Here is a 27,959-nt window from a genome sequence, read left to right on the forward strand (position 1 = left end):
AGACCTGGTGGTCCACAACGCGTTAGCCTACAGGACACGCTACATGACTGCAGGTGTCGCTGGTCAGGGTGAATAATGGAGGCATCAGAGCGCGTTGGAGCAAACCATTAAACAACAATCCAACAACAGCAACGGCACTGGTTCCAGACCAGACCCCGCTGGATTTAATGGGACCACACTGAGAATGAGGTGAATTTTCCAGAAAAACTGGAAAAAAAAAGGTTCATCTATATGTGAGTGAAGACTTGACACACACTGTGTGTGTTTTCAGGTGTGTATTTAGCCGTAGTCGAACCTAACGGTAGAAAAGTAAATGGTGTCAGTCTGGAGGTGATGGCGGACCCACATGGTGGTGATGCACTGCAGAGGAATGTGTGTGTGTGTGTGTGTGTGTGTGTGCTGTCCATGGACACAGTTCATGCTCATCCAGCTTCTTCCAGGACGTCCGACTGCGGCTGTGGACGGAACGGGAATCTCAAGGAAACTTTTTCCTGAAGCAGCTTCTCGTCGCTTCCTACCAGGAGGGAGCCGTGTTGGCCAGTCGTCTCATGCGCCTACACACACACACACACACACACACACAGAGAAAAAAAAACACATTTTATTTAAATAACTGCTAAAAACTGTTGAATCATGGAGATCAGGTAACGGCACACAGCATGAACACAACATCTGACAGAAAACAGAGGAAATCTCCCTGAAGCCTGTCGCCATGGTAACAGCATCACCTCCACCTCTCCATCCACTGAGAGCGGTCATGCTCACGTCTTCTTAACACCACTGTATCATGATGGGTATTACACCTCCCCAACGACTTATTCAGAGTTTCTTTCCCCGAAGGGATTCGGCTCCAAAGAGAAACATTCTGAAGATTCGTCGTCTAACCGAGCCGCTACAGCGACTTCTCTCTGCTGCAAGCAGGCGCTCCTCTCCAGCGTATAACGCCTTATTTCCATCAGTATCAGCTCGTCTCAACTCGTCTCAGCTTGGTCCTGTTTGTTTTCCATTACAGTTTAGTACCGGCTCTAAAATGGGCGGGGTTTGTGTGAAATCACCGTGTCGTCAGTGTTATGCGCGACAAAACAAAAAAACAACGCGATAAACACAAGATGGAAGACCTAGAGGCAATATATCTGCTACTTGGTCTGTGGCTAGTTTAGTTTTCAACAACAAAATAAAAAAAGAGCGCGATTGGCGGCTGCAAGTGGCAAGAAAAGAAACCTTAGAGAAGCACAGGAGAGTTTTAGAAGCCGTGCAGTTTTACCAAGCCGAAGAAAATCGACTTCAGAGGAGGGTAAGTTGACAGACGCCGAGATCCAAGACGGCAACTGCCGATAACATATCCCACTTCCCATCTTGTCTGTTTGATCCACTCCGACCACCGTGGGCCTTGACCTGCCGATAGTCACTTCTGAGCTTTTTCAGCTTCTGTCGACGCTGCTGGAAACTCCGTTGCTAGCTGTAGACGTTGAGTCAGAAAGCTCTTGATAGACTTTTTCATTTCGCGTCGCTCCATCTGGTTCCCTCTGTATCCTTTCCTCAGCAACCAAAGAAAGAAATGTCTCCACCTCAGTGTTGGACCACGGAACAGACTTTTGTTGTGCCATTGCTTGTTGTAATGTAAACAACTTCCGAGTTGGAGTCGCTCTTCCAGTGATGTCACTCCCTGACCTCTGATTGGCCCGATTGGCCGCACCCCCTGACCAATAGGAACATGCAGTCTGGCGACGTCACAAACAACCCGACTCAGCTCACTTAGAACCTGGGCTGAGTTATAAAACATACTGGTTTACGGGTACAAAAGCCGAGTGGAAAACCCTACAAACTGAGTCGAGGTGGGTCAAGTTGAGACAAGCTGGTCCTGATGGAAAAGGGCCATAAAAGACTCAGCATACAGACTAGACTCGGGAATCTTGGAAAGTCCGAGGACCCTGGAGAAGATCTAAGAGAATTGGAGGTTTATGCGAGTCTCTGGAAGTCCTTTCAGTACAATTCCGGTTAATCTGCTCACATTAAAGATCACATATTCTACTTTTCCAGGTCTGGAAGAAAACCTGAACTGGTGTGAAAGAACAACCAAGAAGCATCAAAGCTCAAAGCTGTCATTAACTGGAATCCGCTGGAGCGTCAGCATCCACGGTGAAGCAGCTTTTACACCCCCACCTCGCTCAGAAATCACGTTCAAGCAGCCAACGTGAACCGTCCACATGCTGTCTGGTCCGGTGGGAAAAAGATTCCACCTTCTAAATACACTAAAGGAGCTATCCAACATGGACACACCGTGCTGCCAGCGGCACCAAGTGGAGATGGAGCAATGACGTTCGACCATCTCTGAATTCTTCCAGTAAACCATAGACTTTATATAAAAGATGGGCGGAGCCTCCGTGTCACCCGTAGGTTTCTGAAGAGCTAAATTGAAGCTCGGTGGGCGGTTCCTACCATCGCCATCTTGGCAGGGGAATGCGCGTCATCTCACCCGGAAATTACAAATATGGGCAAAGAGGTGGAGCTGTGAGCGTCATGGTGGATGATTGACATCGAGCAAACGCCGAGCTTTCTGTAGCTAAGAGCTAACTGAGCTAACAAGGAGTTAACAGGAGCTAACCAGCTAATGGAGGTAAAGCTAAATCACATTGGTAACCGGCTAAAAACCGCGGCTGTTCTACGTTCTTCTGACTTGAAGCGGGAGATTCCCCCACAGTTAAAGGTAAACCTGACCTATTAAACTGAAAATGGATTTTTGTACCAGGCTGTAAACATGTTTATTTCTGCTGTGAAGTTGGTCTTTTTAACATGGGAGTCTATGGGGATTTGCTCTGTTTTGCAGCCCCTAGTGGATGAAGGCGGAACTGCAGTTTTATACACTTCCACATAGGCTTCACTTTTAACTGTCGGATGCTGCGTCCATCTTTCATATACAGTCTATGAGTGAAACTTTGACACAGCTGCATCTCCAGCAAGATAATGACCCCAAACAAACAACAAAACTGATAAAATAGATAAATCAGGCTAAAAAAGAGTTTCCCAAACCCGGACCTGAACCCTACAGAACATCAGTTTGTGCCAGAAACCAACACAGTCAATGTGCAGCTAAATCCTGCCACGAAAAGCCTCTGGTGGAGGTAAAACCTGCTAAAGGACAGCTAACCACCCATCAGATAGGATGGATGTAAACATTTGAGCCGGTATTTATCATTGTGACCCTGTGTGGATCAGAGAAACACCTAAATTAAATGCGGCTCCTGCCGGCCGGAATGACGGCAGCGAATCACTGATGTCCAATTTAAACCAATAAAAACTGGATTGTTCCTTTCACGCATCCTCTTCCTCTCAATCACCATATTGTATCTGGGAGGTGTGTGTGCATGACTCTAATGTTGCACACACACACAGAGCTCCTGGTCTGCTCATTGGTGTTGCTATGACAACAGGGACACAAGCTGCCTTTCCTCCACAGGCTGTTAAATAAAAGCGGTGTTTGTAAAACTTTGACAACCTACAGCTGTAATTTTCAGGTGTTTTAAGTGAACGATGTTTGGTGGACAAGCTGCAGATCTGCAGGAGGAAGTTTTACTAGAACTCTGCTTTATGCCTGGTCGCCAGGTACCGTCGTTTCTGGGCTTTTCATTCGCTGCTGTGGATTTTTCAAAGCCCTTTCTGCTCATTTAGCTCCTAATAAACCAGGCGTTTCGCTGTTGTTCGCTCTGGAAACCACAACGTTTCATCCAGTTCCACCATGAACCTCACCTGGTGTTCCTGTCCTGGTCTCGGATCTTCTTCTCCATTTCAGCGTCTGTCAGAGTCTCCAGCAGGGGGCACCACTGGTCGGCATCGCCGGTGTTGCGGATAGCGATCTCTACCGTGGGGAGGGGGTTCTCGCTGGACGAAGCAAACGTAACGTAGTAAATGAGTCCATCCTGATGGACACTTTACAAAGTTGAAGTCAGTTTGGTTTGTAAGCTCGCAGCTGAAGGAAGAGATGTTACCTGAACGCGTATGTTCTCTGGTGCCAGCTCAGCTGACCACGAATGCTGTAGGCGATGGTGGTGACGAACTCTCCCCCCAGACCCAGCTCGGAGCAAAGCTTCAGGGCAAATGACTCCGGGGAGTTCTCGCGCTCTGACATGTCCCACTCAAACTGGTCCACCAGGGAGATGTTCCCCACATGGATGTTCAGCTGAGGAGCAGAAAATCACATGAACTTATGATCTGGCTGCTGGAAACCAGAAGATCCCATTTAAAACAAGCAAACAGCATTTCATCCCTTTGGTTCTGAGTTCTGAGTTAACTGGGCCGGTACCAGGACTGGACTGGAAATGAGGGAAATAACAGAAACTGTCCACAACGAACTGCAGTAGAAACCAGTAGAACAGTCATTACAGACCAGTAAAAGAAAGCCTGGCTGCAGAATGACATGGTGGCCGGGGGCACGTCTAGAGCGCAGCTGGAGCGAGATTGGAGCGTGGCTATAGCGAGGCTGGAGCGCGACTTGGGCGCGGCTATAGCGCGGCTGGAGCACTACTGGAGCCCGGCTATAGCACGGCTGGAGCGCGGCTGGAGCGTGCGTGGCTGGAGCACGGCTGGAGCGCGGCTGGAGCGTGGCTGGAGCGCGGCTATAGCACGGCTGGAGCGCGGCTGTACGGCGGCTGGAGCGCGGCTATAGCACGGCTGGAGCGTGGCTGTAGGGTGGCTGGAGCGTGGCTATAGTGCGGCTGGAGCGCGGCTGGAGCGCGGCTATAGCACGGCTGGAGCGCGGCTGGAGCACGGCTGGAGCGTGGCTGGAGCGCGGCTATAGCACGGCTGGAGCACGGCTGTACGGCGGCTGGAGCGCGGCTGGAGCGCGGCTATAGCACGGCTGGAGCGTGGCTGTAGGGTGGCTGGAGCGTGGCTATAGTGCGGCTGGAGCGCGGCTGGAGCGCGGCTGTAGGGTGGCTGGAGCGTGGCTGGAGCGCGGCTGTAGGGTGGCTGGAGCGTGGCTGGAGCGCGGCTGTAGGGTGGCTGGAGCGTGGCTGGAGCGCGGCTATAGCGCAGCTGGAGCACTACTGGGGCGCAGCTATAGCACGGCTGGAGCGTGGCTGGAGGGTGGCTGGAACGCGGCTATAGCGCAGCTGGAGCACTACTGGGGCGCAGCTATAGCGTGGCTGGAGCGTGGCTGGAGCGTGGCTGGAGCGTGGCTGGAGCGCGGCTGGAGCGCGGCTGGAGCGCGGCTGGAGCGTGGCTGGAGCGCGGCTGGAGCGCGGCTGGAGCGTGGCTGGAGCGCGGCTATAGCGCAGCTGGAGCACTACTGGGGCGCAGCTATAGCACGGCTGGAGCGTGGCTGGAGGGTGGCTGGAACGCGGCTATAGCACGGCTGGAGCACTAGTGGGGTGCGGCTTGAGCGCGGCTGGAGCACTAGTGGGGTGCGGCTTGAGCGCGGCTGGAGCGCAGCTGGAGTGCTGCCATTGGCTGCCGTTGTTGCAACAAGTAAATGCCCTTTCAGTTCATTATGATGCATTATTCCACCATTAGATGGGAGGAATTCTAACAGGACGTCACTTTAACCTGTAAAAACGGAGCTTCTGTAGATGGGTTGAATGAGTCGTGACCCCAAAATTAACCTAAATGTCCCGTAACATTATGTCTTTGTAAGGATCCCTGATATTCCATAACTCTCCAGGTGTCTGAGACATACCTTGATGATGACTCTCTGATCTGCCTGACCTTCCAGTATGCTATCAGTGGGGTAAGACTCGATCTGCTGACGGATGGCGGAGGCAATGGCAGGGACGAAGGCCAGGGGGTTGAGGTCCAGGTCATCACACAATATCTCCGCAAACATTTCTGGAGTCATCAGTTTCTCTGAGGAGAGGAGGGAGAGTTCAGAGCAAAGACAGACCTGGATGTTTGGGATCTGGCGTGAATTTACCGTTCATGTTCCACGTGAAGGCATCTCGCAGCTTCTGCCCGTCTATCTCCATGTCCAGGCGGATGGGAACCAGCGCTTCGACCTGCGCCGCGTTTTCATGGATCACCGCGGGGTCGTGGTCATCAAAGCTGAGGCAAACGGACACGTTTCATCATCTTCATCCCAACTTCAGCTGCTTTTTGTCAACCTCTGAAACTTTATTAAATTCTACTTTCACAGAAAATAAAAGACAAAAACACGTCCCGTTGGCTGAACTTAAAGCTGAGTTGAACTGGGAGGAAAACATGAAGACTGAGCTGATTATTGATTATTAAGTTGGAATTTTGGGAGAAATTATCACAAGAAAATAATTAAAAATAAAAAAAATTAAAAATAAATATGAAAATAATTTCATATTTAAGCAAATTCATGAAATTTTTTTTAACAATTTTATAATCATGATTTTTTGGTCATTTAATATTTGAGTGGTTCAGGGGGTAGAGCAGGTCGTCCAACAACCAAAAGGTTGCTGGTTCAGATACTGCTCCTGCAATCAAACTGCCGCCGTGCCTCTGGGCAAGGCAACGCGTCCAGCGTCAGTCGCTGCAGCAGGGCAGCTGTGGCTGCACCAAGTGAGAATAAGTCATGGAGTCGATTTAAAGCACTGCAGGTGCTGCATAAAGATCACTGTTTATTATCCATTATTTTACATGTAAATATACTTCAATTTATATTATTTACTTATTAAAAAAAATAAATTCTAATTTGTTTGGAAAAATTCAGCAAAAAATATTTAAAATTGTTGAAGGGAACTCATTTAAAAGCGACATATTTAAATAAAATTTAAATTAAGTCAAATTTCTGTTTCATATTTAAAAATCTAACAACTAAAGTTTTTTTAATTAATTCTTAAAAAAATTGTTAAAAAAAAAAGTTAAAATGGAATTTAATATAAAAATATTACATTTTTATTACACATTTACTTTAAATGTAAATAATCTGGTTTGTTTCAGCCCGGGCATCAGAGACAAGCTTCGTCAAACGACGGATAAAATTTATCCTTATCTTTTATAAACTAAATAAATCTAGTAAAATAAAAAAAAAAACTGGAAAGTTTTTAATTAAAAGTCAATTTAGAGTTTTAATTCAAAGGCTAGATTCCTTTGTGAGAATTTTTTTAAAATATATTTAAATATATTTTAATATATTTATATATATATTTATATATTTAAATAATATTTAGTAATACAATAATATAATATTTAGGCTAGTTAATATTTTGACTAATGTTTTAACTAATATTCTAAAGTTAAATATAAACAAAATTCATTTACATTTTATTTTAAAAATTTAAATAGTTCTTTTTTTTTTTTTAAATATTTAAAAATCCATTAAAAAAATTCTTTGGCATCTACATGAACTGGAAATCGGCAGCCCTGCAGAGGCCGGCAGAAATGATAAAAAAAATGTGTATTATAAAGCAGGAACATTATTAACAGACAATCCTGCTCAGGTCTGAGTGGATCCACAACAATAACAACAACAGCAGCAGCAGCTTCCCACCACAGGGGGAACGTCCTCTTCTTGTCGCGGCCCATGCGGTTGCGGTTGATGGTGGTGGAGGAAGGCACGGCGTCCAGGTGGTGCGAGCTGCTGGGTAACGTCGGAACCCACTGACTGCTCCGCTTCGCTTTCTGCTCCCTGAACACAAACATCACAAAAACTTCAGGAAACTCTTTCTACTGAAGGAAAGTTCTGGAAAATCGCACCGCCCACCTCCACGAAGCTGCCGGCTCAACTGGAAGCAACAACCAACGATTCTGACAGGAGCCGAAGCGAAACCAAACCTTTTAACTTCCAGCGTTTTAACGTTAAATGAACAAACTGATCTCAGATTCACCCTGATAAAATCCTTCATCGCGGAAATGTACGCAGTCGTCCTCGCCGTTGATCGCAGCTGTATGATGAAGATAAGAGCCGCTCTGCAGGTGACGCACGCCGTCTCACATGACCAGTTTTCCATCAACATCAAACTGGGAGAAAGTTTCCGATGTGAAATTCCCAGAACAGCCGCTTCACTTGGTTTAAACGTGGCGTCACGTGAAGATGTGACGTGACCCGAAACACGGCGGCGTGATGACAGATCCAACGCCTTCAACCTCAGCGATGAAGGTTTCTGACAGCAGATGGTCCGTCTGAGACGGAAGCCTATTGATCAGGTATCAGCATCCTGATCACATCAGCATGGAGCTGCTGCTGGCTTCACTGGGATCGGAAACGCTCCCAGTTAGATGATAATGGAGCTTAAAACCAGAGAAATTATGGCTGAAAACTGGGAGGGACAGTTTGCTGCAGAGGTTTGATAGTTTTGTGTATTAGTGAACCAGATGAGTGAATAAAGCAGGAAAATATCGAGCAGATCACAGAGGTTTCTGGACAAATGAACAAACTAGTCTCAGAGTTTCAGGACTTTACTGAAAGCCTAAATATCAGTTCTGGTGATAAACTTCTCCCACAGTGATGCTCTGCCTCCTCTCCTGATCTGGACCTAACCTGCCGAGGTCCGGCTTTGGTCTCGGAACTTAGAGCTGGTCCTGATGTAAACCACCACAGCAGAGTTTTTCAACCTTTTTTGAGCCAAGACACTTTTTTTCCACAGAAAAATCTCAAGGCACATCATAAACCAAAATGTTTTTTATTTATAAGTCCATCTTATTAAAATAAAGTCCATATCGACACAGCATCTTGAATAGAAATCAGACTAACAGAAGAAGAAGGAATTTTATTATCTTTCACTGGGGCCTGTTTGGATGAACACAGAGCTGCTTTTTAGACCAATGAGGTGAAATTGGTCATTTTTCAGGCACACCTGATAATCTCTCACGGCACACTAGTGCACCACGGTACATTGGTTGAAAAACACTGACTTAGAGGACCATAAATCAGCGACAGATACAGCGAGAAATCCTGATTTTTTATCTGAAACAACATCAGAAGTCAGACGGATCCATCCCACTAACTTCACCTCCTTTTCTGAGAACCGACTTCTTTCGTTGTTTCCTTCCAACATTGTTTTCTTTTTTTTTTTCAAATTTCAATCTTCATTTAATTATTTTTATTTACTGATTTTTTTGTTGAATTAAAGTTCCAAGAAAAAGCTAAATATTATATAGTCGTTAGCTTTGTCTTCACCCGACTCCTTTCTGAATGCAGCAGACTAGCAGAGATGCAGCCACACGTACACCGGAAATAAACAAAGTTGGCTCCCTACTTCTCGTCTTTTCAGTCGTAACTTTTAAAAACTACATAAGAAGTTCCAGTTTCACCGCTATTTTTATTTTAAATGTGAAGTAGCAGCTCAACACGAGCATACTACTCCACTTTCTGCAGCAACTGAGAAGGAGAAGAAAGATAGACCACCGAACATCGGGAGGTAAAACAACACACGTCATCGGGACAGGACATGCTCACAACGACCAGAATTAACTTAGAGTGGAATGAAGGTTTACATGACGGAGGAATTAAATAGTTCGGGATTAAAATGCATATAAATCAGAAACTTACATTGGAAATTTGCATTAGGAATTAAGTGTTTACATGGTTGTTTTTCATCAGTTTAATGAGCTTTTATTCTGAATAAAAGAGGAATAAAAACTCCCATGTAAACGTAGTTTTTGTCAGACGCTGGTTTACAGGGCAGAACTTCTCTGATCATACGAAAGTAAAGGAGAAACCCTGAAACAAGTGGAGACTGCAGCATTTTCTCCGCTGCTCATTCAGTCACACTGAACCTTTCAGGTCAGCTCCATCACACGGTCGATCTTCCTCTGATCCAAGAGGAGCTTAAAGCTTTTTATTAACTGCTAATAAGCAACCATGAGGCGGTGAAATCTTACCTGAGGTAGGCTGGAGGCTCTGTGCTGATGGACACCGCCTTGTACTTCTCATCATTACCTTCAAAGATCTCTTCACACTCTGAAGCCTTTAACAGAGTAACGCTGGTGGCTGCAGGCAGGACATGGACAGAGAGACAACGGAGACACGTCAGGTTGAAGGACATTACTACGTTACAGCTGTACGCAAAGATCTTATACACCAAGCTGAAAACTGTCCACCAGGAATGTCTGGAGCTTCAGGACTCCTGCATTTCTGTTCTGTCACATACAAAAGGAGCATTTCAGAGAGGCAGAGTCTCTCAAATACAAAGATGGGCAGATGTTCACCAATCTGAGATAAACTGGGTCCGAGAATTGTGGAAAAAACAAAAGAAAAACATTTCTAACAAATTCATAGAATCTGGGCGGAATCTCTGTATGCATGGGACAGGACAAGTGATCCTCAGATTCTCTGCTGGAAACTACTGCAGCATAACTCATCCAGAAATAAATCTCCCGTTCCACCTCAACATGACGAGAATCTCCCGTTCCACCTCATCACCATGAGAATCTCCCGTTCCACCTCATCACCATGAGAATCTCCCGTTCCACCTCATCACCATGAGAATCTCCCGTTCCACCTCATCACCATGAGAATCTCCCGTTCCACCTCATCATGATGAGAATCTCCCGTTCCACCTCATCACCATGAGAATCTCCCGTTCCACCTCATCATGATGAGAATCTCCCGTTCCACCTCATCATGATGAGAATCTCCCGTTCCACCACATCACCATGAGAATCTCCCGTTCCACCTCATCACCATGAGAATCTCCCGTTCCACCTCATCATGATGAGAATCTCCCGTTCCACCTCATCACCATGAGAATCTCCCGTTCCACCTCATCACCATGAGAATCTCCCGTTCCACCTCATCACCATGAGAATCTCCCGTTCCACCACATCACCATGAGAATCTCCCGTTCCACCTCATCATGATGAGAATCTCCCGTTCCACCTCATCACCATGAGAATCTCCCGTTCCACCTCATCATGAAGAGAATCTCCTGTTCCACCTCATCATGATGAGAATCTCCCGTTCCACCACATCATGATGAGAATCTCCCGTTCCACCTCATCATGACGAGAATCTCCCATTCCACCTCATCATGATGAGAATCTCCCATTCCACCTCATCATGACGAGAATCTCCTGTTCCACCTCATCATGATGAGAATCTCCCGTTCCACCACATCATGATGAGAATCTCCCGTTCCACCTCATCATGATGAGAATCTCCCGTTCCACCACATCATGATGAGAATCTCCCGTTCCACCTCATCACCATGAGAATCTCCCGTTCCACCTCATCATGATGAGAATCTCCTGTTCCACCTCATCATGATGAGAATCTCCAGTTCCACCTCATCATGATGAGAATCTCCCGTTCCACCACATCATGATGAGAATCTCCCGTTCCACCTCATCATGATGAGAATCTCCCGTTCCACCACATCATGATGAGAATCTCCCGTTCCACCTCATCATGACGAGAATCTCCCGTTCCACCTCATCATGATGAGAATCTCCCGTTCCACCTCATCACCATGAGAATCTCCCGTTCCACCTCATCACCATGAGAATCTCCCGTTCCACCTCATCACCATGAGAATCTCCCGTTCCACCTCATCACCATGAGAATCTCCCGTTCCACCTCATCACCATGAGAATCTCCCGTTCCACCTCATCATGATGAGAATCTCCTGTTCCACCTCATCATGATGAGAATCTCCTGTTCCACCTCATCATGATGAGAATCTCCCGTTCCACCACATCATGATGAGAATCTCCCGTTCCACCTCATCATGACGAGAATCTCCCATTCCACCTCATCATGATGAGAATCTCCCATTCCACCTCATCATGATGAGAATCTCCTGTTCCACCTCATCACCATGAGAATCTCCAGTTCCACCTCATCATGATGAGAATCTCCCGTTCCACCTCATCATGATGAGAATCTCCCATTCCACCTCATCACCATGAGAATCTCCCATTCCACCTCATCATGACGAGAATCTCCTGTTCCACCTCATCATGATGAGAATCTCCCGTTCCACCACATCATGATGAGAATCTCCCGTTCCACCTCATCATGATGAGAATCTCCCATTCCACCACATCATGATGAGAATCTCCCGTTCCACCTCATCACCATGAGAATCTCCCGTTCCACCTCATCACCATGAGAATCTCCCGTTCCACCTCATCATGATGAGAATCTCCTGTTCCACCTCATCATGATGAGAATCTCCCGTTCCACCACATCATGATGAGAATCTCCCGTTCCACCTCATCATGATGAGAATCTCCCGTTCCACCACATCATGATGAGAATCTCCCGTTCCACCTCATCACCATGAGAATCTCCCGTTCCACCTCATCATGACGAGAATCTCCCGTTCCACCTCATCACCATGAGAATCTCCCGTTCCACCTCATCATGAAGAGAATCTCCCGTTCCACCTCATCACCATGAGAATCTCCCGTTCCACCTCATCACCATGAGAATCTCCCGTTCCACCTCATCATGAAGAGAATCTCCCGTTCCACCTCATCACCATGAGAATCTCCCGTTCCACCTCATCACCATGAGAATCTCCCGTTCCACCTCATCACCATGAGAATCTCCCGTTCCACCTCATCACCATGAGAATCTCCCGTTCCACCTCATCACCATGAGAATCTCCCGTTCCACCTCATCATGATGAGAATCTCCCGTTCCACCTCATCACCATGAGAATCTCCCGTTCCACCTCATCACCATGAGAATCTCCTGTTCCACCTCATCACCATGAGAATCTCCCGTTCCACCTCATCACCATGAGAATCTCCCGTTCCACCTCATCACCATGAGAATCTCCCGTTCCACCTCATCACCATGAGAATCTCCCGTTCCACCTCATCACCATGAGAATCTCCCGTTCCACCTCATCATGATGAGAATCTCCTGTTCCACCTCATCATGATGAGAATCTCCCGTTCCACCTCATCATGATGAGAATCTCCCGTTCCACCTCATCATGATGAGAATCTCCCGTTCCACCTCATCATGATGAGAATCTCCTGTTCCACCTCATCACCATGAGAATCTCCCGTTCCACCTCATCATGATGAGAATCTCCCGTTCCACCTCATCATGATGAGAATCTCCCGTTCCACCTCATCATGATGAGAATCTCCTGTTCCACCTCATCACCATGAGAATCTCCCGTTCCACCTCATCATGATGAGAATCTCCCGTTCCACCTCATCATGATGAGAATCTCCCGTTCCACCTCATCATGATGAGAATCTCCTGTTCCACCTCATCACCATGAGAATCTCCCGTTCCACCTCATCACCATGAGAATCTCCCGTTCCACCTCATCATGATGAGAATCTCCCGTTCCACCTCATCATGATGAGAATCTCCCGTTCCACCTCATCACCATGAGAATCTCCCGTTCCACCTCATCACCATGAGAATCTCCCGTTCCACCTCATCACCATGAGAATCTCCCGTTCCACCTCATCATGATGAGAATCTCCTGTTCCACCTCATCATGATGAGAATCTCCTGTTCCACCTCATCATGATGAGAATCTCCCGTTCCACCTCATCACCATGAGAATCTCCCGTTCCACCTCATCATGATGAGAATCTCCTGTTCCACCTCATCATGATGAGAATCTCCCGTTCCACCTCATCATGATGAGAATCTCCTGTTCCACCTCATCATGATGAGAATCTCTAGTTCCACCTCATCATGATGAGAATCTCCCGTTCCACCTCATCATGATGAGAATCTCTAGTTCCACCTCATCATGATGAGAATCTCCCGCTCTGTGTGAAAAGTAAACCTCAGTTTGCTGTTTGTCAGCTTCCTGTGATCAGAAGAAGGGTTGATTAAACATGTCCATGGATATGATCAGCGGACAGAATTCCATAAACCACATCTCCGTTCAGGAAAAAGCTGATTTTCAACAATGATACCTCATGTTATTGGACACTGTATAAGGAAAATCATTGATTACAATGATTAAAACCGGAATATTCCAGTCATATGTACACCATCAACCCTCCAGACTCACCATGCGAGGACGCAACGATTTTCTTCCTTTCCTCGACAGAGGCGAGCCTCCTCCACAACGATGGATATCTTTTATAGAGCGATCCTCTGAACATCCGGAGGTAGTTCCCAACCTAGACAGCAAAACTCACGTCAAACCTCCAACGATGACAAGGAAAATCTTGGAACAACTTCAGATAATTTTTTCTCAGACTTTCAAGATCCCACCATCTACAGGGTAAAACATCTTTAAAAGATAAAGACAGGGGTGTGTAACTCCAGTCCTCCAGGGCCGGTATCCGGCAAGTTTTGTTGTTTCCTTCTAAAAGAACCCAGCAGCTTGTTGTCAACCTTTATAGGAATTTCGGTCAGGTGTGTTGGAGCATGGAGACACCAAAAACCTGCAGGATACCGGCCCTTGAGGACTGGAGTTTGACACCTGTGGATTAGGAGAATCAGGAGCAATCTCTGTATGCACGGGACAAGGCTACAGATTGTTGATGCTGGGCTTTTTAGGTAGCATGCTTCATCTTGCCCTCATGGATACAGAGATTCCTCCACTTTTGTGAATATCTTTTTAAAAAAATTTTTTTTAACCCTAACTGCTTAAAAACCATCAACTCTTGAAGGTCTGCCAGGATTTATCTGGATATTTCACCCATCCTTGTCAACTCTAGACATCTTCTAGCAAGATCTGCATCAACAGTGAGGAGATTTGAGGTTAAAACTAAACCCTGCATCTCACCAGACTGCATGCTTCTCTTGCCCCTTAAAGGCAAGAATGTTTTAAAACAACTTTTTTATATATATTATAAATTAATCAAATAAATAAAACGTATTTTATGTGCTTAGACCACAGACTGCATGCTTTTCTAGCCTCTTAAAGGTCAGAAGAAAATCTGTTTTAAAACATTATATATATATATATATATATATATATATATATATATATATATATATATATATATATATATATATATATGTGTGTGTGTGTGATTGTGTGTCAGATATTAATCAAATAAATAAAATGATTAGATGTGCTTTGAGAGACTAAATCTTTTCATTTATAGACTGAATTATGATTCAGTGAGAATAAAGCAGGTAAAAACCAATAAATCTTCAGGGGCCAAACTGGTTTCCAGTCTTCCCATCACCTGGTGGAGATGGAACAAACTGCTTTAAACCAGAAGTGGGAATAAAAGCTTTTCTTCTGCTGATGTTGGGCTTGTTTCTGAGACCTGCTGCTTGTTTTCAGCTGTTTCTTTGTTTATAACCCGTTAGCATGTTAGCAGCTAGCAGGATGGAAAGCTGCAGGAAAGCATCTAGAAATAAGCTCTGGAAGTCCGGTAGACCTGCCGACATACCTCCGAGCCCACCATGTAGAAATCTCCATCCTGTTCCAGCTGAAATTTCACCGGCTTCTGGCCAAATGTCTTACTTAACGCTAATTGCATCATAACGACACGTTTTCCAGCTAACTAATAAGTAGCCTGCTCTTCTTCAGGTGCATTCAAGACGCACAGCGAAGGTGGGAAATCACAGCATTAATTTGTAAAACTGAGAACATCAGCTCCGACTATGTGATCAGTTTAGATATAAACTACTTACAGAGGACTCGTGATAAAAGACAAATGTTTGCCATGTATAACCATGTGTTAGTTTTAGGAAACTAAGAGGAGACAGTTTCGGCAACCAATCGGCACCCATTTTTTCCGATGGATGTTGAACGTTACATCAGACTGACTTCATTTCATCGCAGGAGGGAAAAATCTGCTCATTACCGCCTCTACTGACAGAAACTAAAGCAACATTTTAGCGCATCTGCAGTTTCTGACATTTCTACAGCATTACTCCCAGTTTGTTTTCACATCAAGTATATTTTTTAAAAAGAAAAAAGAAAAAAAAAAACACAAATACAGTGATCAGATGTGCAAAAATCATTTACATTCTGCAAAAATAAGTCCAGATTCAGTCTTATAGAGCTCTTCTGTACATCACTGACCACAATTGATTAAATAAAAACAATAAAATTTATAATAAAAAGTAAAACTGAAAAAAAAAAAAAAAAAGTATATATATATATATATATATATATATATATATATATATATATAAAATAATAAAATGAAAAATAATTAATCCCCAAAGGGAAATTCAATTAAAATAATGGGCCCTCCAGGCCCCCCATCTGGCTGGTTGGGAAAAACGTCCTCCAGGAAGAAGTAGACGTGACCAACAGCAATACCTGGAAGAAGCACGAAAATCTGCATAAAAACAATTAAGTAAAACAAAAAAAAAAACAACAACCCACAATTCTTAATCTTATTCCAACTTTCTGCATGTTTGTAAAGCTGTATTCACTACGCAAGAGATGAAACCAAAGGAACATTTGCAGTACACATTTATTCTTTTAAAAAGTGAAATGAAAAAGATGCAATAGCCATCTGAATAAATTCATTTTTATATTTAAATGCCGTTTCTTCTCTTCTTTCATACAGTTGTACGTCAAATTTTTTTTTCCAGACGAAGACAAACATCACCTGAGCCTAAAGACTCATTGTCCAAAGTTTGTCCAAGTCCGAGGCTTGTGTTTTCTGCAGCCTCAGAGTGATGATCTGACATCAAGAAGAGTTTCTGAGGATGATTAAAGCCCACATACACAGACAACACACCCTCTTCTCCACACCAGCTCTGGTTATGCAGCATTCTTCATCCGGTACCAAACATACATGTCTAAGACAGAGGGCATGTTCGACCCCTTCATCTCTCGCAGGGAAGGTCCTTGGAGGTGATCCAACAATCAGGGGTGATATCAGTTCATGGTTAACCTCCGAGGCGCTGACCTTCCCCCCAGGCGAACCCTCCAGGCCGCTCCTCGGGGAGGGGGTTGTAGTTAGCGTCTTCCTCTGGAGTGTCGAACAGCATCTTTCTGCAGAGAAAAACAGAAGGGGGGATTTACAGACGGGACTGGATCATTCATCTAGAGCATCAGATCCAGCAGGAGATTTCCCCCGATGCTGAAAAACCTCCGTTTTATAAGCTTCTTCTAAATACAAGAAGTATTTTATCAGAGTGGGTTGAATTAAAGCCGTTTCTGCAGCAACCGTGTCATCAGGAAACTGAATCTTCCAAATATTCCCATGCTGAAGGGAAGAAACGTCCAGATGGCACAAAAAACTGTTTTTCTGGTAGAAAATGTCTTTTCATGTCGCATGAAATTTTCATTTTACTAAAGAATCATTTCTGTCTAAAATCAGATAATTTTAGTTTAACTGTTGCCGCTGCGTGCGGCTGCGTGAGGCTGCGTGCGGCTGCGTGAGGCTGCGTGAGGCTGCGTGCGGCTGCGTGCGGCTGCGTGCGGCTGCGTGAGGCTGCGTGAGGCTGCGTGAGGCTGCGTGCCGCTGCGTGCCGCTGCGTGAGGCTGCGTGAGGCTGCGTGCGGCTGCGTGCGGCTGCGTGAGGCTGCGTGCGGCTGCGTGAGGCTGCGTGCGGCTGCGTGAGGCTGCGTGCGGCTGCGTGCGGCTGCGTGCGGCTGCGTGAGGCTGCGTGAGGCTGCGTGAGGCTGCGTGAGGCTGCGTGCCGCTGCGTGCCGCTGCGTGCCGCTGCGTGAGGCTGCGTGCCGCTGCGTGCGGCTGCGTGCGGCTGCGTGCGGCTGCGTGAGGCTGCGTGAGGCTGCGTGCGGCTGCGTGCGGCTGCGTGCGGCTGCGTGAGGCTGCGTGAGGCTGCGTTCGGCTGCGTTCGGCTGCGTGCCGCTGCGTGCGGCTGCGTGAGGCTGCGTGCCGCTGCGTGCCGCTGCGTGAGGCTGCGTGCCGCTGCGTGCCGCTGCGTGCGGCTGCGTGAGGCTGCGTGAGGCTGCGTGAGGCTGCGTGAGGCTGCGTGCGGCTGCGTGCGGCTGCGTGAGGCTGCGTGCGGCTGCGTGCGGCTGCGTGAGGCTGCGTGAGGCTGCGTTCGGCTGCGTGCCGCTGCGTGCGGCTGCGTGCGGCTGCGTGAGGCTGCGTGCCGCTGCGTGAGGCTGCGTGCCGCTGCGTGCCGCTGCGTGCCGCTGCGTGCCGCTGCGTGCGGCTGCGTGAGGCTGCGTGAGGCTGCGTGAGGCTGCGTGCCGCTGCGTGAGGCTGCGTGAGGCTGCGTGCGGCTGCGTGCGGCTGCGTGCGGCTGCGTGCGGCTGCGTGCCGCTGCGTGAGGCTGCGTGCGGCTGCGTGAGGCTGCGTGAGGCTGCGTGAGGCTGCGTGAGGCTGCGTGGCCTCACGCGAGGCTGCGTGAGGCTGCGTGAAAGAAGTTTCTATCCGGCGTTTTCCGCCTGTGGCCACATTTACAGGTTTAATTCATCTAATTCAGGAGAAAATTTAAACCCGTTTCAAAGAGACGCAGAATGACAACATAAACACCTAATTCCCAATGAAAAATACAATTCCAGATTAACGGAAGCGGCGGGTTTCTTCTCACTTTCAATATGAATTTATTAATTTAATTCCAAATTATTAAACACTGTGTCGCCGCCGCCATGTCAGCGAGAAGCTCCAGCTTTAGAAAGATTTAAACCAGTAAGACCAGACCAGAAACCCAGTTCCTGGATCATTTAGCCATTTTATTTCTAAGCTTTAAGTCCTTCGAACGTTGCAGAAAACGTCACTTATGAAAAAAAAAAATTCCACATCGAACATCTTAACAAAAATCTTTTTTAATTTATACTGGTGTGTACTGGGAGCAGGAGACTGGTATCAGGTTGTGTTTCTACTGTAAAGCGATGAAAATGGTCTCAAACTGGATGAACAAAGCAGACATATGTTTGGCTTGATAGGATCCATAAATACACATTAAATCAAAGTGGATAAAAACAATAAAACGTAAAAATGAAAATGGAATTAAATCAATTAAACTAAATAAAAAATTAAACTGAAACGGAAGAGACTCACATGATCAGGGGGGTCCTGAGCCACCGCCCCCCACCTGGCTGGTTGGGAAAAATGTCCTCCAGGAAGAAGTAGACGTGACCGACAGCAATACCTGGAAGAAGCACGAAAATCTGCATAAGAAGCACTCTTCCTCATCATCATCATCATCATCATCATCAGCATCGTCGTCGTCGTGCGGCTGCGCACACACCTAAAAGATCCACAATGATGGAGTTTCCCAGCAGGAGGGAGAATCCCATCAGGACCCAGGGCAGGAATGGAGCCTGGAAGTTCAGCAGCCCAAAGAAGTTCATACGAACGTTTGGGTTCCTCCGACTCCACACGTAGACCAGCATGATGGTGAAGGCCTGACCCAGGAACACCAGGTTCACGAAGATCCCGAATATCTGGACCACGTTAAAGAAACTCTGATTGGATACAAGAGGCAACCTCCGGCTGTTAAAGTGAAGCCGATGTCGAAGTGCATAAAACTGCAGTTCCCCCTTCATCCACTGGGAGCTGCAAAACAGAGCGAATCCCCACAGACTCCCATGTTAAAAAGACCAACTTCACAGCAGAAATAAACATGTTTACAGCAGAAATAAACATGTTTACATCCTGGTACAAAAATCCATTTTAGGTGTAATAGTTCAGGTTTACCTTCATCAGCACCTCAGTGCTGGCATGCACAGAGGTGCTGATGCTTTTATTTCCAGTAGATTAGATTACTGTAACGCCCTGCTCTCTGGTCTTCCTAAAAAGTCTCTATCCAGCCTACAATTACTACAGAATTCAGCGGCACGAGTTCTGACGAGGACCAGAGGGCGGGAACACGTTACACCAGTTTTAAAATCGCTGCATTGGCTTCCTGTGCGCTTCAGGATTGATTTTAAGATTCTTTTACTTGTTTATAAATGCCTTAATGGTCTTGGGCCTTCTTATTTATCCGACCTTCTTTTTAATTATGAGCCTTCGCGGACCCTGAGGTCCTCTGGTACTGGCCTTTTAGTGGTTCCTAAAGTCAGAACTAAGACATACGGTGAGACCTCTTTCTATTGTTATGGTCCTCGACCGTGGAACAGCCTGCCAGAGAGCCTCAGGGCCGCGGAGACTGTTGATGTTTTTAAGAAGAGGCTCAAGACACACCTTTTTAGCTTAGCATTTAACTGAATTTTATTTTACTTTATTTACTTATCTTAATTTACTTAATTTATTAATTAATTTATTTTTAAATTGCTTTATTAGATTTCTTATTTTTAATACATTATTGTGAAGTCCTTCTATGTATATATGTATATTTTCTTTTATTGTTGCTCTTATTTCTTACTGCTTCTTAAGGTTATTCATCTTCTGGTTTTAACTCCACTGTTTTCCTTATGGGGATCCAGCACGCTGGGGGCCCTGCCTGTTTGGTCTGGGAGCTGTTGTCATGACGACCACTGCTGTTTGGGTGGCACGGGGTCCACCACTGCAGCTTCACGGCTGCAGGGTGGCCCCGTTGCTGCCTGGGAGTTGTGCGGTTGCTGTGGCAGCAGCCCCTATGAGCATGCGGGGGACTGGCTCCTGGTGTGGATGGATCCCGAGGTATTGTTTCCTCACATCAGCATCAAGTCAGAATATTTATCACTTACTTAATGTTTTTAGTTGTTTTATTAACCAGAATTCAGTTAAAGAGACAGTATTCAGGGAATGATGTTTTTCGAGGAATGTGGGTGGGTGTGTGTGTGTGGGTGTGGGGGGGTTCTTTGCTCTATGTCCATGTGTGTGTGTGTGAGTGTGTGGAAAGAGCTTGTGTCTATTATTTTTAAATGCCTTTTTATCCACTGTTTGTTTTAATCCTTATGACTTGATTTTATCCTGTAAAGCACTTTGTGTTGCCTGAGGCATGAAAAGTGCTCAAGAAATAAAGTTTGATTTGATTTGATTCATGACAACTGTGGGGGGAGTGAATTTTTTTCTAACTCGAAGTTCGAAGTACCGAACTTCTAATCTCGAAGTTCGGTATGTTTAGGGGCGTGTCCTTTTGATTGACAGGTACCCAATCTCCCGCTTCAAGTCAGAAGAACCACGGGTTTTAGTCGGTCAACAACATGACTTAGCTTTAGCCCGCTTACCTCCGTTAGCTGGTTAGCTCCTGTTATCTCCGGGTTAGCTCGGTTAGCTCTTAGCTACAAAAAGCTCGGACTAGATGTCAATCATCCACCATGACGCTCACAGCTGCCCTCTCAGCTCCACCTCTTTGCCCATATTTGTATTTTCCAGGTGAGACGACACGCATGCCCCTACCAACATGGTGATGGTAGGAACCGCCCACCGAGCTTCAATTCAGCTCTTCAGAAACCTACGGGTGACGTCACGGAGGCGCCGCCCATCTTTTTATAAACAGTCTATGTTGGATCCGGACTCTTCACGCAGGTAACCGAAGGACCTTCCTGCCTCACAATCTTCATCAAACCAGTCACACCAGTTTCTTCCTGCTGCTAGAAGAGACATAATTAACATTCAACTCTTGTTGTCCCATTAAGTAACTGGGAACTCTGAACTGGACCGTGATGGTGGCAGCCGGCGTGCTCCTCATCGGGTTTTCCAACCATCTTGTCAGCAGCTTGACCCTGATTGCGGGCCAGACGAAGACCGGATCAACGATAGAGGAGAACCAGTGCAGGTAACTAACTGGGACCAACGACGTGGATTCACCCATCAGCGAATGGATTTTACTTTCTATCCGCTGGTCTTTTTACATGGAAACCAGTAAAACAACTGGGAGATAAATAATCCCACTGGTCTGAGGTCAGTGAAGAAAGCCAGTTGGATCCAGACTACCCACTACAAAACCAGTTCGGGCTGCCTCCGTCTGGTGGTAGGTTCCTGTTGCCGAGGCGCAGAAGTCCCAGACGACAAGCCTCATTCCTGGTTTTATCACGGTTCTACTGTTCTACCGACCCAAACGGCACCAGAAGAAGAACAACGGTTCTGGAAACCCAAAAGCCTGACCAGTTCCAGATGTTCCAGATGTTCCCTTCATCTCTCTGTCAGGTTTACTGCTGGTTCCTAGAGGTTCTAGAACCACACTGGGAGCAGAACCTTCACTTATCACATCCTCTCTGTGGAACCGGACCCAGGCCCGGCTTCAGAAAGCAGAACCGGATCCCGGCCTGGTTTGAGGAAGCAGAACCGGATCCTGGCCTGGTTTGAGGAAGCAGAACCGGATCCTGACCTGGTTCCAGGAAGCAGAACCGGACCCCGGCCTGGTTTCAGAACCGGGTCCCAGCAGCAGTCTTGTGGCCGTGAACATAGGTTAAACTTCCAGCCGATGTCGCCGCGTGACGTCGGTTTTCCATCTCCAGACACCGGCTTCTTCTCTTCTGGAATAAAGTTTTCCTGATCGATCGATAACGAACTTCTGATTGGGTAGTTTAATACCGGTGCGACAGGAGAGGATCGATACGGAGGAGAAAACTGTCGAAGGCGTTTAATAAACGTAAAACCACGAAGAAGAAGAAGCGAAGGCGTTTTCGCTCCTTTCTGTCTCGTTGCAGGAAAGAAGAAAATGTCGCGTTTTACGTCACAGAGACGTTTGTAGGAAACAGATTCCTCTCGCTGACGGCGCTGTCAGGAACCAATCAGGAGAAAGGTGGATCAAAATGACATCACACACCCTGCAGGAAGTCAAACTCGTCCAAGCTGAACCTGAAGGCATCACGGAAAGGATACGGTCATCAAAAGACCGCCGAAGAGGAACATGTAGACGAAGTCAGCCGTGCGGCCCCTGAAGGAGCCCTCCTCCAGCATGCGACAGTATCTGTATCTGAAAGCAGACGTTAAGGAAACTGGACGTCCAGCTCTCCGTTTGATCTGCTTCAATCCGTCTGACGGCGTCTTTTCATCCAAAACCGCCGAAAGCTCGTCCTCTCCCTGCGAAACAGAAACATGCAAACTCCGCTTCCTGCCCACAGCGGCGCGAAGGATACAGAAAAATCATGTTGAACAGGAAGTTGAAGCCGACTGGACCAAAGAACAGGAAGTTGGTTATTAGTCGCCATACCTGAAAAAGATTCAGAAAGTCAGCCGGGCTTCACACATGAAAACACCATGGTTGGAAAGTCCAATGGAAAATCTGGATTCTTTTGCTTCACAATTTAAAAAAAATAAAAAATAAAAAATTGTTTAAAAAAGAAAAAAAAAATTTCCCCAAATAATTAATCCATTATAAAATTTTAGTCATTTTTATTGATCTTTGAACGTGTCTTCCTGGGTGTTACAGCAGCAGAAAAACTGCGTTTTTTCCTGACTGAAATCAAGAAAAACGACGAGCAAAAATAAAGTTTTATTCTCCAATAAAGTTTTTAATCTACAAAAATCAGCAAAATCAAAGAATTGTGAGAATCACAATTTAAAATCGAATCAGCATCCAAACAAATCAGAATCGAATCGGGTTAAAAGCGTATCGTCACAGCCGTAGAAAACACTCACATGTCCCATTTTGGTTCAGATTTAACTATGACTGGTACCAGACTGTTTAACTGGACCACCAGTATGTTCCAGTTTACAGACAAAGCTGAGTGAAACCTGAAAGCTGCGGCTTTGGACGCATTTCTGGGTCTTTCCAGAGATGTGTGTCGTTGCTGGTCAGGTCTGCAGGTGTGTGTTCCTGACAGGAAGTCACATTTCCGTTCGAAACGAGCAGAAACAGACTTTTTCTTAAAGAAACAAGTGGAAGAAAAACGGCAGAGTTGCCTCGAAACAAAGTTCTTATTTCTGCAGAGCAAAAAGAAAAAAAAAAAAACAAAAACAAACAACAGACTAAATATCTTTCCACTTTTTTTCCTCTGATGTTAATTTAAATTTATTCATTCTGGAATCTTACAAACATGAAAAATCGACTAAAGGAACTAGAAGTTTAAGAAAAACCAATGAAAAAAATATTTGAAAAGTAAAAATTTAAAAAATTTAAAAAATTAAAAAAAAATAAAAAAAGGTTAAATGAAAACAAATCCATAAAGGATTTAAAACAAGCATAAAATTATGACTTTTTTTAAAAGAAAAAAAAGTCTTGTTGATTTGGGAGTTGCAGGATTTATCAGCAACATGATTTGTCTGCAAAAACCAACAAACAAGAAGTTTCTGTCACTTTGATCGTGAAGCCGTGACACTGCAGGCGTTTAGCTTCCAGTGGAACATCATGGTCCCAGTCCAGAATGATTCTCCTCCACTTCCACTGAACTGGATTTTCACTGAACTGGACTGGAACTGTTCTTGATCTGAACAGTTATCAGATCAAGATTTCATTAGAAATAATAAAGTCTTGATTTTATTAGAAATAAAAAAATCTTGCGTCATCGTGTTCATGAGCTGCTTTTCAGTTGAAGAAACAGAAAAATCTGCTTTCCTAAAACACTTTTTCTAAAAAAAAAAAAAAACAATGCAAAAACCCAGAAGTTCTCCAACAAAACCTGCAGGAGTGATTTGGGCTCCGGACATCTGCCTGCAGCTGGTTCTGGTTCGGTTCTGGGACAACTGGTTTTAATGGGAGAGATCTGCCTGAACAAACGTCTCATCTTCAACGACTCACCTGGTAGTTCCTGAGGATCAGATCCGGATTGAAATACAGCTGAAACGGCGTGATGATCTCCAGTTGCTGCCGGAGAAAACAGAGACCAGCTTTTAGTTCTGGGAACAGGCCAGTGACATGACTGGTTTAACTGGGAACAGGCCAGTAACATGACTGGTTTAACTGGGAACAGGTCCGTAACATGACTGGTTTAACTGGGAACAGGTCCGTAACATGACTGGTTTAACTGGGAACAGGTCAGTAACATGACTGGTTTAACTGGGAACAGGTCCGTAACATGACTGGTTTAACTGGGAACAGGTCAGTAACATGACTGGTTTAACTGGGAACAGGCCAGTAACATGACTGGTTTAACTGGGAACATTCAGTAACATGACTGGTTTAACTGGGAACAGGCCAGTAACATGACTGGTTTAACTGGTAACAGGTCAGTAACATGACTGGTTTAACTGGGAACAGGTCAGTAACATGACTGGTTTAACTGGGAACAGGCCAGTAACATGACTGGTTTAACTGGCAACAGGTCAGTAACATGACTGGTTTAACTGGGAACAGGCCAGTAACATGACTGGTTTAACTGGGAACAGGTCAGTAACATGACTGGTTTAACTGGGAACAGGCCAGTAACATGACTGGTTTAACTGGGAACAGGTCAGTAACATGACTGGTTTAACTGGCAACAGGCCAGTAACATGACTGGTTTAACTGGGAACAGGCCAGTAACATGACTGGTTTAACTGGCAACAGGCCAGTAACATGACTGGTTTAACTGGGAACAGGCCAGTAACATGACTGGTTTAACTGGGAACAGGCCAGTAACATGACTGGTTTAACTGGGAACAGGCCAGTAACATGACTGGTTTAACTGGGAACAGGCCAGTAACATGACTGGTTTAACTGGGAACAGGCCAGTGACATGACTGGTTTAACTGGGAACAGGCCAGTAACATGACTGGTTTAACTGGGAACAGGTCAGTAACATGACTGGTTTAACTGGGAACAGGCCAGTAACATGACTGGTTTAACTGGCAACAGGCCAGTAACATGACTGCTTTAACTGGTAACAGGTCAGTAACATGACTGGTTTAACTGGGAACAGGTCAGTAACATGACTGGTTTAACTGGTGACAGGTCAGTCACATGACTGGCTGTAAAAAGAACATTTTCAGAGTTTTACTTCTTCAGACCTCAATAACTTAACTTAATAAACACTAAACAGGAGTCAACAGCAGAATCAGCTGTTTGTCTTTGGCACAAATTTAACCCACATCCTCAACTCTGCTGCTCATCCCACCAATACGTCCACCTTACAGATGTTCTCCATTTAAATGGGAAATAAATACACTTTCCAACAGTAGAAGGTTTATCATAGCTTTTATAATAACAGCAGAATCCAGCAAACACTCGTTTTCTGACTTTTTAAGTTGGATTTAGTTAGCATTCACAGCTAAAGACACCATCAGCACCGCGCCTGCGCATCAAATTGGTTTAATGCTGGAAATGAAGCTGTGGATCTGGGTGGAAGCAGTTTGGCTTCATGGCAAGCTTTATGCACATGAGCACAACAGTGTCGCTGCTGCAATAACCAGCGTCAGACACGTATACCTCACACAGCAGCTGGAATCAAACCACCGAGCTCGCTGCAAGCACCGAGCCGGATGTCAGCGCAACGCGTCCGAGCCGGTAAAACGCGAAGTCCTCTTACCACTGCAGCGGTTGTAAGCACGCAGGCCGTCGTGTATGCCCTGGTAACAACAGGAATCTGCAGATACTCCTGCTGGAGTGTCTGGTAGGCCATTTTGGACACACTGGAGGCTTCCGGCACTTTCTTGACACGTCACTGCAAAGAGCGACGCGTGGTGCGTTCACGAGCGTCGGACAAATCAAGTTCCAAAGATAACTTCCTGTTTGAAAATAAAAATAAAAAATTCTAATAAATTATATTTATTTATTAAGCCTATTTTCCAGGGAGAATAAGTGTGGTGAGTTTATAATTAATTTTGTTTCGTAAAATTAAAACTGCATCTTAGAAAATGTGAATTGTCATTAAACTGTCAATGTAAACCAAATAAGATCAAAAGTGTGGCTTGTAATAAAAGGTAAATTATATAGTAATTTAATATATTATTAAAAACTACTTTTGTTTTTAAAAAGCTTATTTTTCAGGAAGAGTTTAAAATTAATTTTGTTTAGTAAAATTTTGTTTTGTAAAATTAAAACTGCATCTCAGAAAGTGTGAATTGTCATTATACTATTAATGTAAACCAAATGAGATCAAAAGTGCGGCTCATAATAAAAGGTAAATGATATATCATTAAAAACTGTGTTATATGTATATATAACTATGTAAAATAACTCTTAGAATGAATCATTTATGACACATGTGTCAAACTCCAGTCCTCGAGTAAGAGGTGGTCCAGAAAGTAAAAGTCCAGTCCGGCAGCTGTTCCGACCAGTCACCAAACAAGCTGAATCTAATGAGCAGAGTTTATTTGGCAGGTAAACAATCCTGTTAGTGAAAACACCTGTTCTAAATGTACAGGTAGATCCAGAAACATGGCAGGACTTTTACTTTCTGGACCAGGATTTGCCACCTCTGGTTCTCGAGGGTCCGGTATCCTTCAGTTTTTTACTGTCTCCGTGCTCCAACACACCTGACCAAAATGACTAAATAGGTTGACAAGATGCTGTTGGATCCATTTGACTTGAATCAGCTGTGTTGGTGGAGGGAAACAACAAAAACCTGCCAGATACCGGCTTTCAAGGACTTGGATCCACATACATGGCAACTGCCACCATTAATACAATGGTGTCCTTGAATGGACAAACAGCTTTGCGTGTGAAGCTCTAAAACTTCATCTCTGACTTTGTGTGAGAAGTGCTAGAGCAGCATTTAGGAGTAAGTAACACCTTAAAAGGACCACAGAAGAAGAAGTAGTTTGAGTGCCTGCTGTGCAGTCAGTGCTGCCCATGAACCCACTGGGTCCCGTCACACGAAAACATGGGGTGTTTCTCAATTCAGACTCAATGCAGACTTCCAAGTGTGGATTTGTCAGCTGCATGCGTCATAGTGGCACCAAGTGCTGTCTCAATTCAAAGGTTCCTTCCAGTCCTCCCAGTCCTCCCAGTCTGCACTTCGTTTGGCTCCAGATTATCTTTAAACGAAGGATACAAGATATGTATCCTAAGCGCTCTCTCCTATCCCAGAATTCATTGCAATCCTGATAGAAAAGAATGAGCAGCAGAGCGCCGGTGTAGGTACCACACCAGCCAGACTATTTATTTATTAATTTTTATGTATATACCTACATAATTGTCCCAGCAGACAGACTGGGAGGACATTGTGTCCAACAACCACAAATTCATTTCATTCCAGTCATCCTCAGATGTCTTCGTCTCCTTTCATTAAAGAAAAGGCTGAATTTATTACAGTCACTCAGAGAACTGGAGACTGGAATAAGGAACAATAATTAAAATGTGCTAAATTATATTCCAGTGATAAAAGACACTGTTTTGTCATTTAATTGAGTTAAAGACAAAAACAAACAAATTGGTCCTGGACAAATTAGAGCATTTTTCTGATGAACAGTGGGACAAAATACCTGTCAACAGGTGCAGAAGTCTGA

The 27,959-nt window shown here is 45.3% G+C and overlaps 2 protein-coding genes across 5 annotated transcripts; both read right to left on the minus strand.

The window, feature by feature from the left end:
- Nucleotides 1-439: 439 nt before the first annotated feature.
- LOC306768494 (SWI/SNF-related matrix-associated actin-dependent regulator of chromatin subfamily B member 1-like) lies at nt 440-15,327 on the minus strand (the record flags this gene model as incomplete). Of its 4 annotated transcripts, none has more annotated exons than XM_079256876.1 (9): nt 440-554; nt 3,748-3,879; nt 3,987-4,177; nt 5,672-5,838; nt 5,906-6,033; nt 7,448-7,585; nt 9,781-9,889; nt 13,893-14,004; nt 15,235-15,327. In XM_079256876.1, 9 exons carry the CDS (start codon nt 15,325-15,327, stop codon nt 515-517), a joined length of 1,110 nt encoding a protein of 369 aa, XP_079113002.1. In that variant the 3' UTR covers nt 440-514. The 4 variants fall into 4 exon arrangements, with proteins under 4 accessions (XP_079113002.1, XP_079113001.1, XP_079113000.1 ...); XM_079256875.1 differs by having other exon boundaries at nt 7,373-7,585; XM_079256874.1 differs by having other exon boundaries at nt 9,781-9,946.
- Nucleotides 15,328-16,267: 940 nt separating this feature from the next.
- Nucleotides 16,268-26,157, minus strand: derl2 (derlin 2). The gene is made up of 7 exons (XM_079256108.1): nt 26,039-26,157; nt 24,334-24,399; nt 22,733-22,806; nt 22,476-22,569; nt 18,973-19,168; nt 18,783-18,873; nt 16,268-16,799 (listed from the first exon to the last, which is right to left on the minus strand). Exons 1-7 carry the CDS (start codon nt 26,129-26,131, stop codon nt 16,694-16,696), a joined length of 720 nt encoding a protein of 239 aa, XP_079112234.1. The 5' UTR covers nt 26,132-26,157; the 3' UTR covers nt 16,268-16,693.
- Between the last annotated feature and the right edge of the window lie 1,802 nt (nt 26,158-27,959).

This window comes from Telmatherina bonti (genome assembly GCF_933228915.1).
Source record: "Telmatherina bonti genome assembly, chromosome: 17".
Lineage (NCBI taxonomy): Eukaryota > Metazoa > Chordata > Actinopteri > Atheriniformes > Telmatherinidae > Telmatherina > Telmatherina bonti.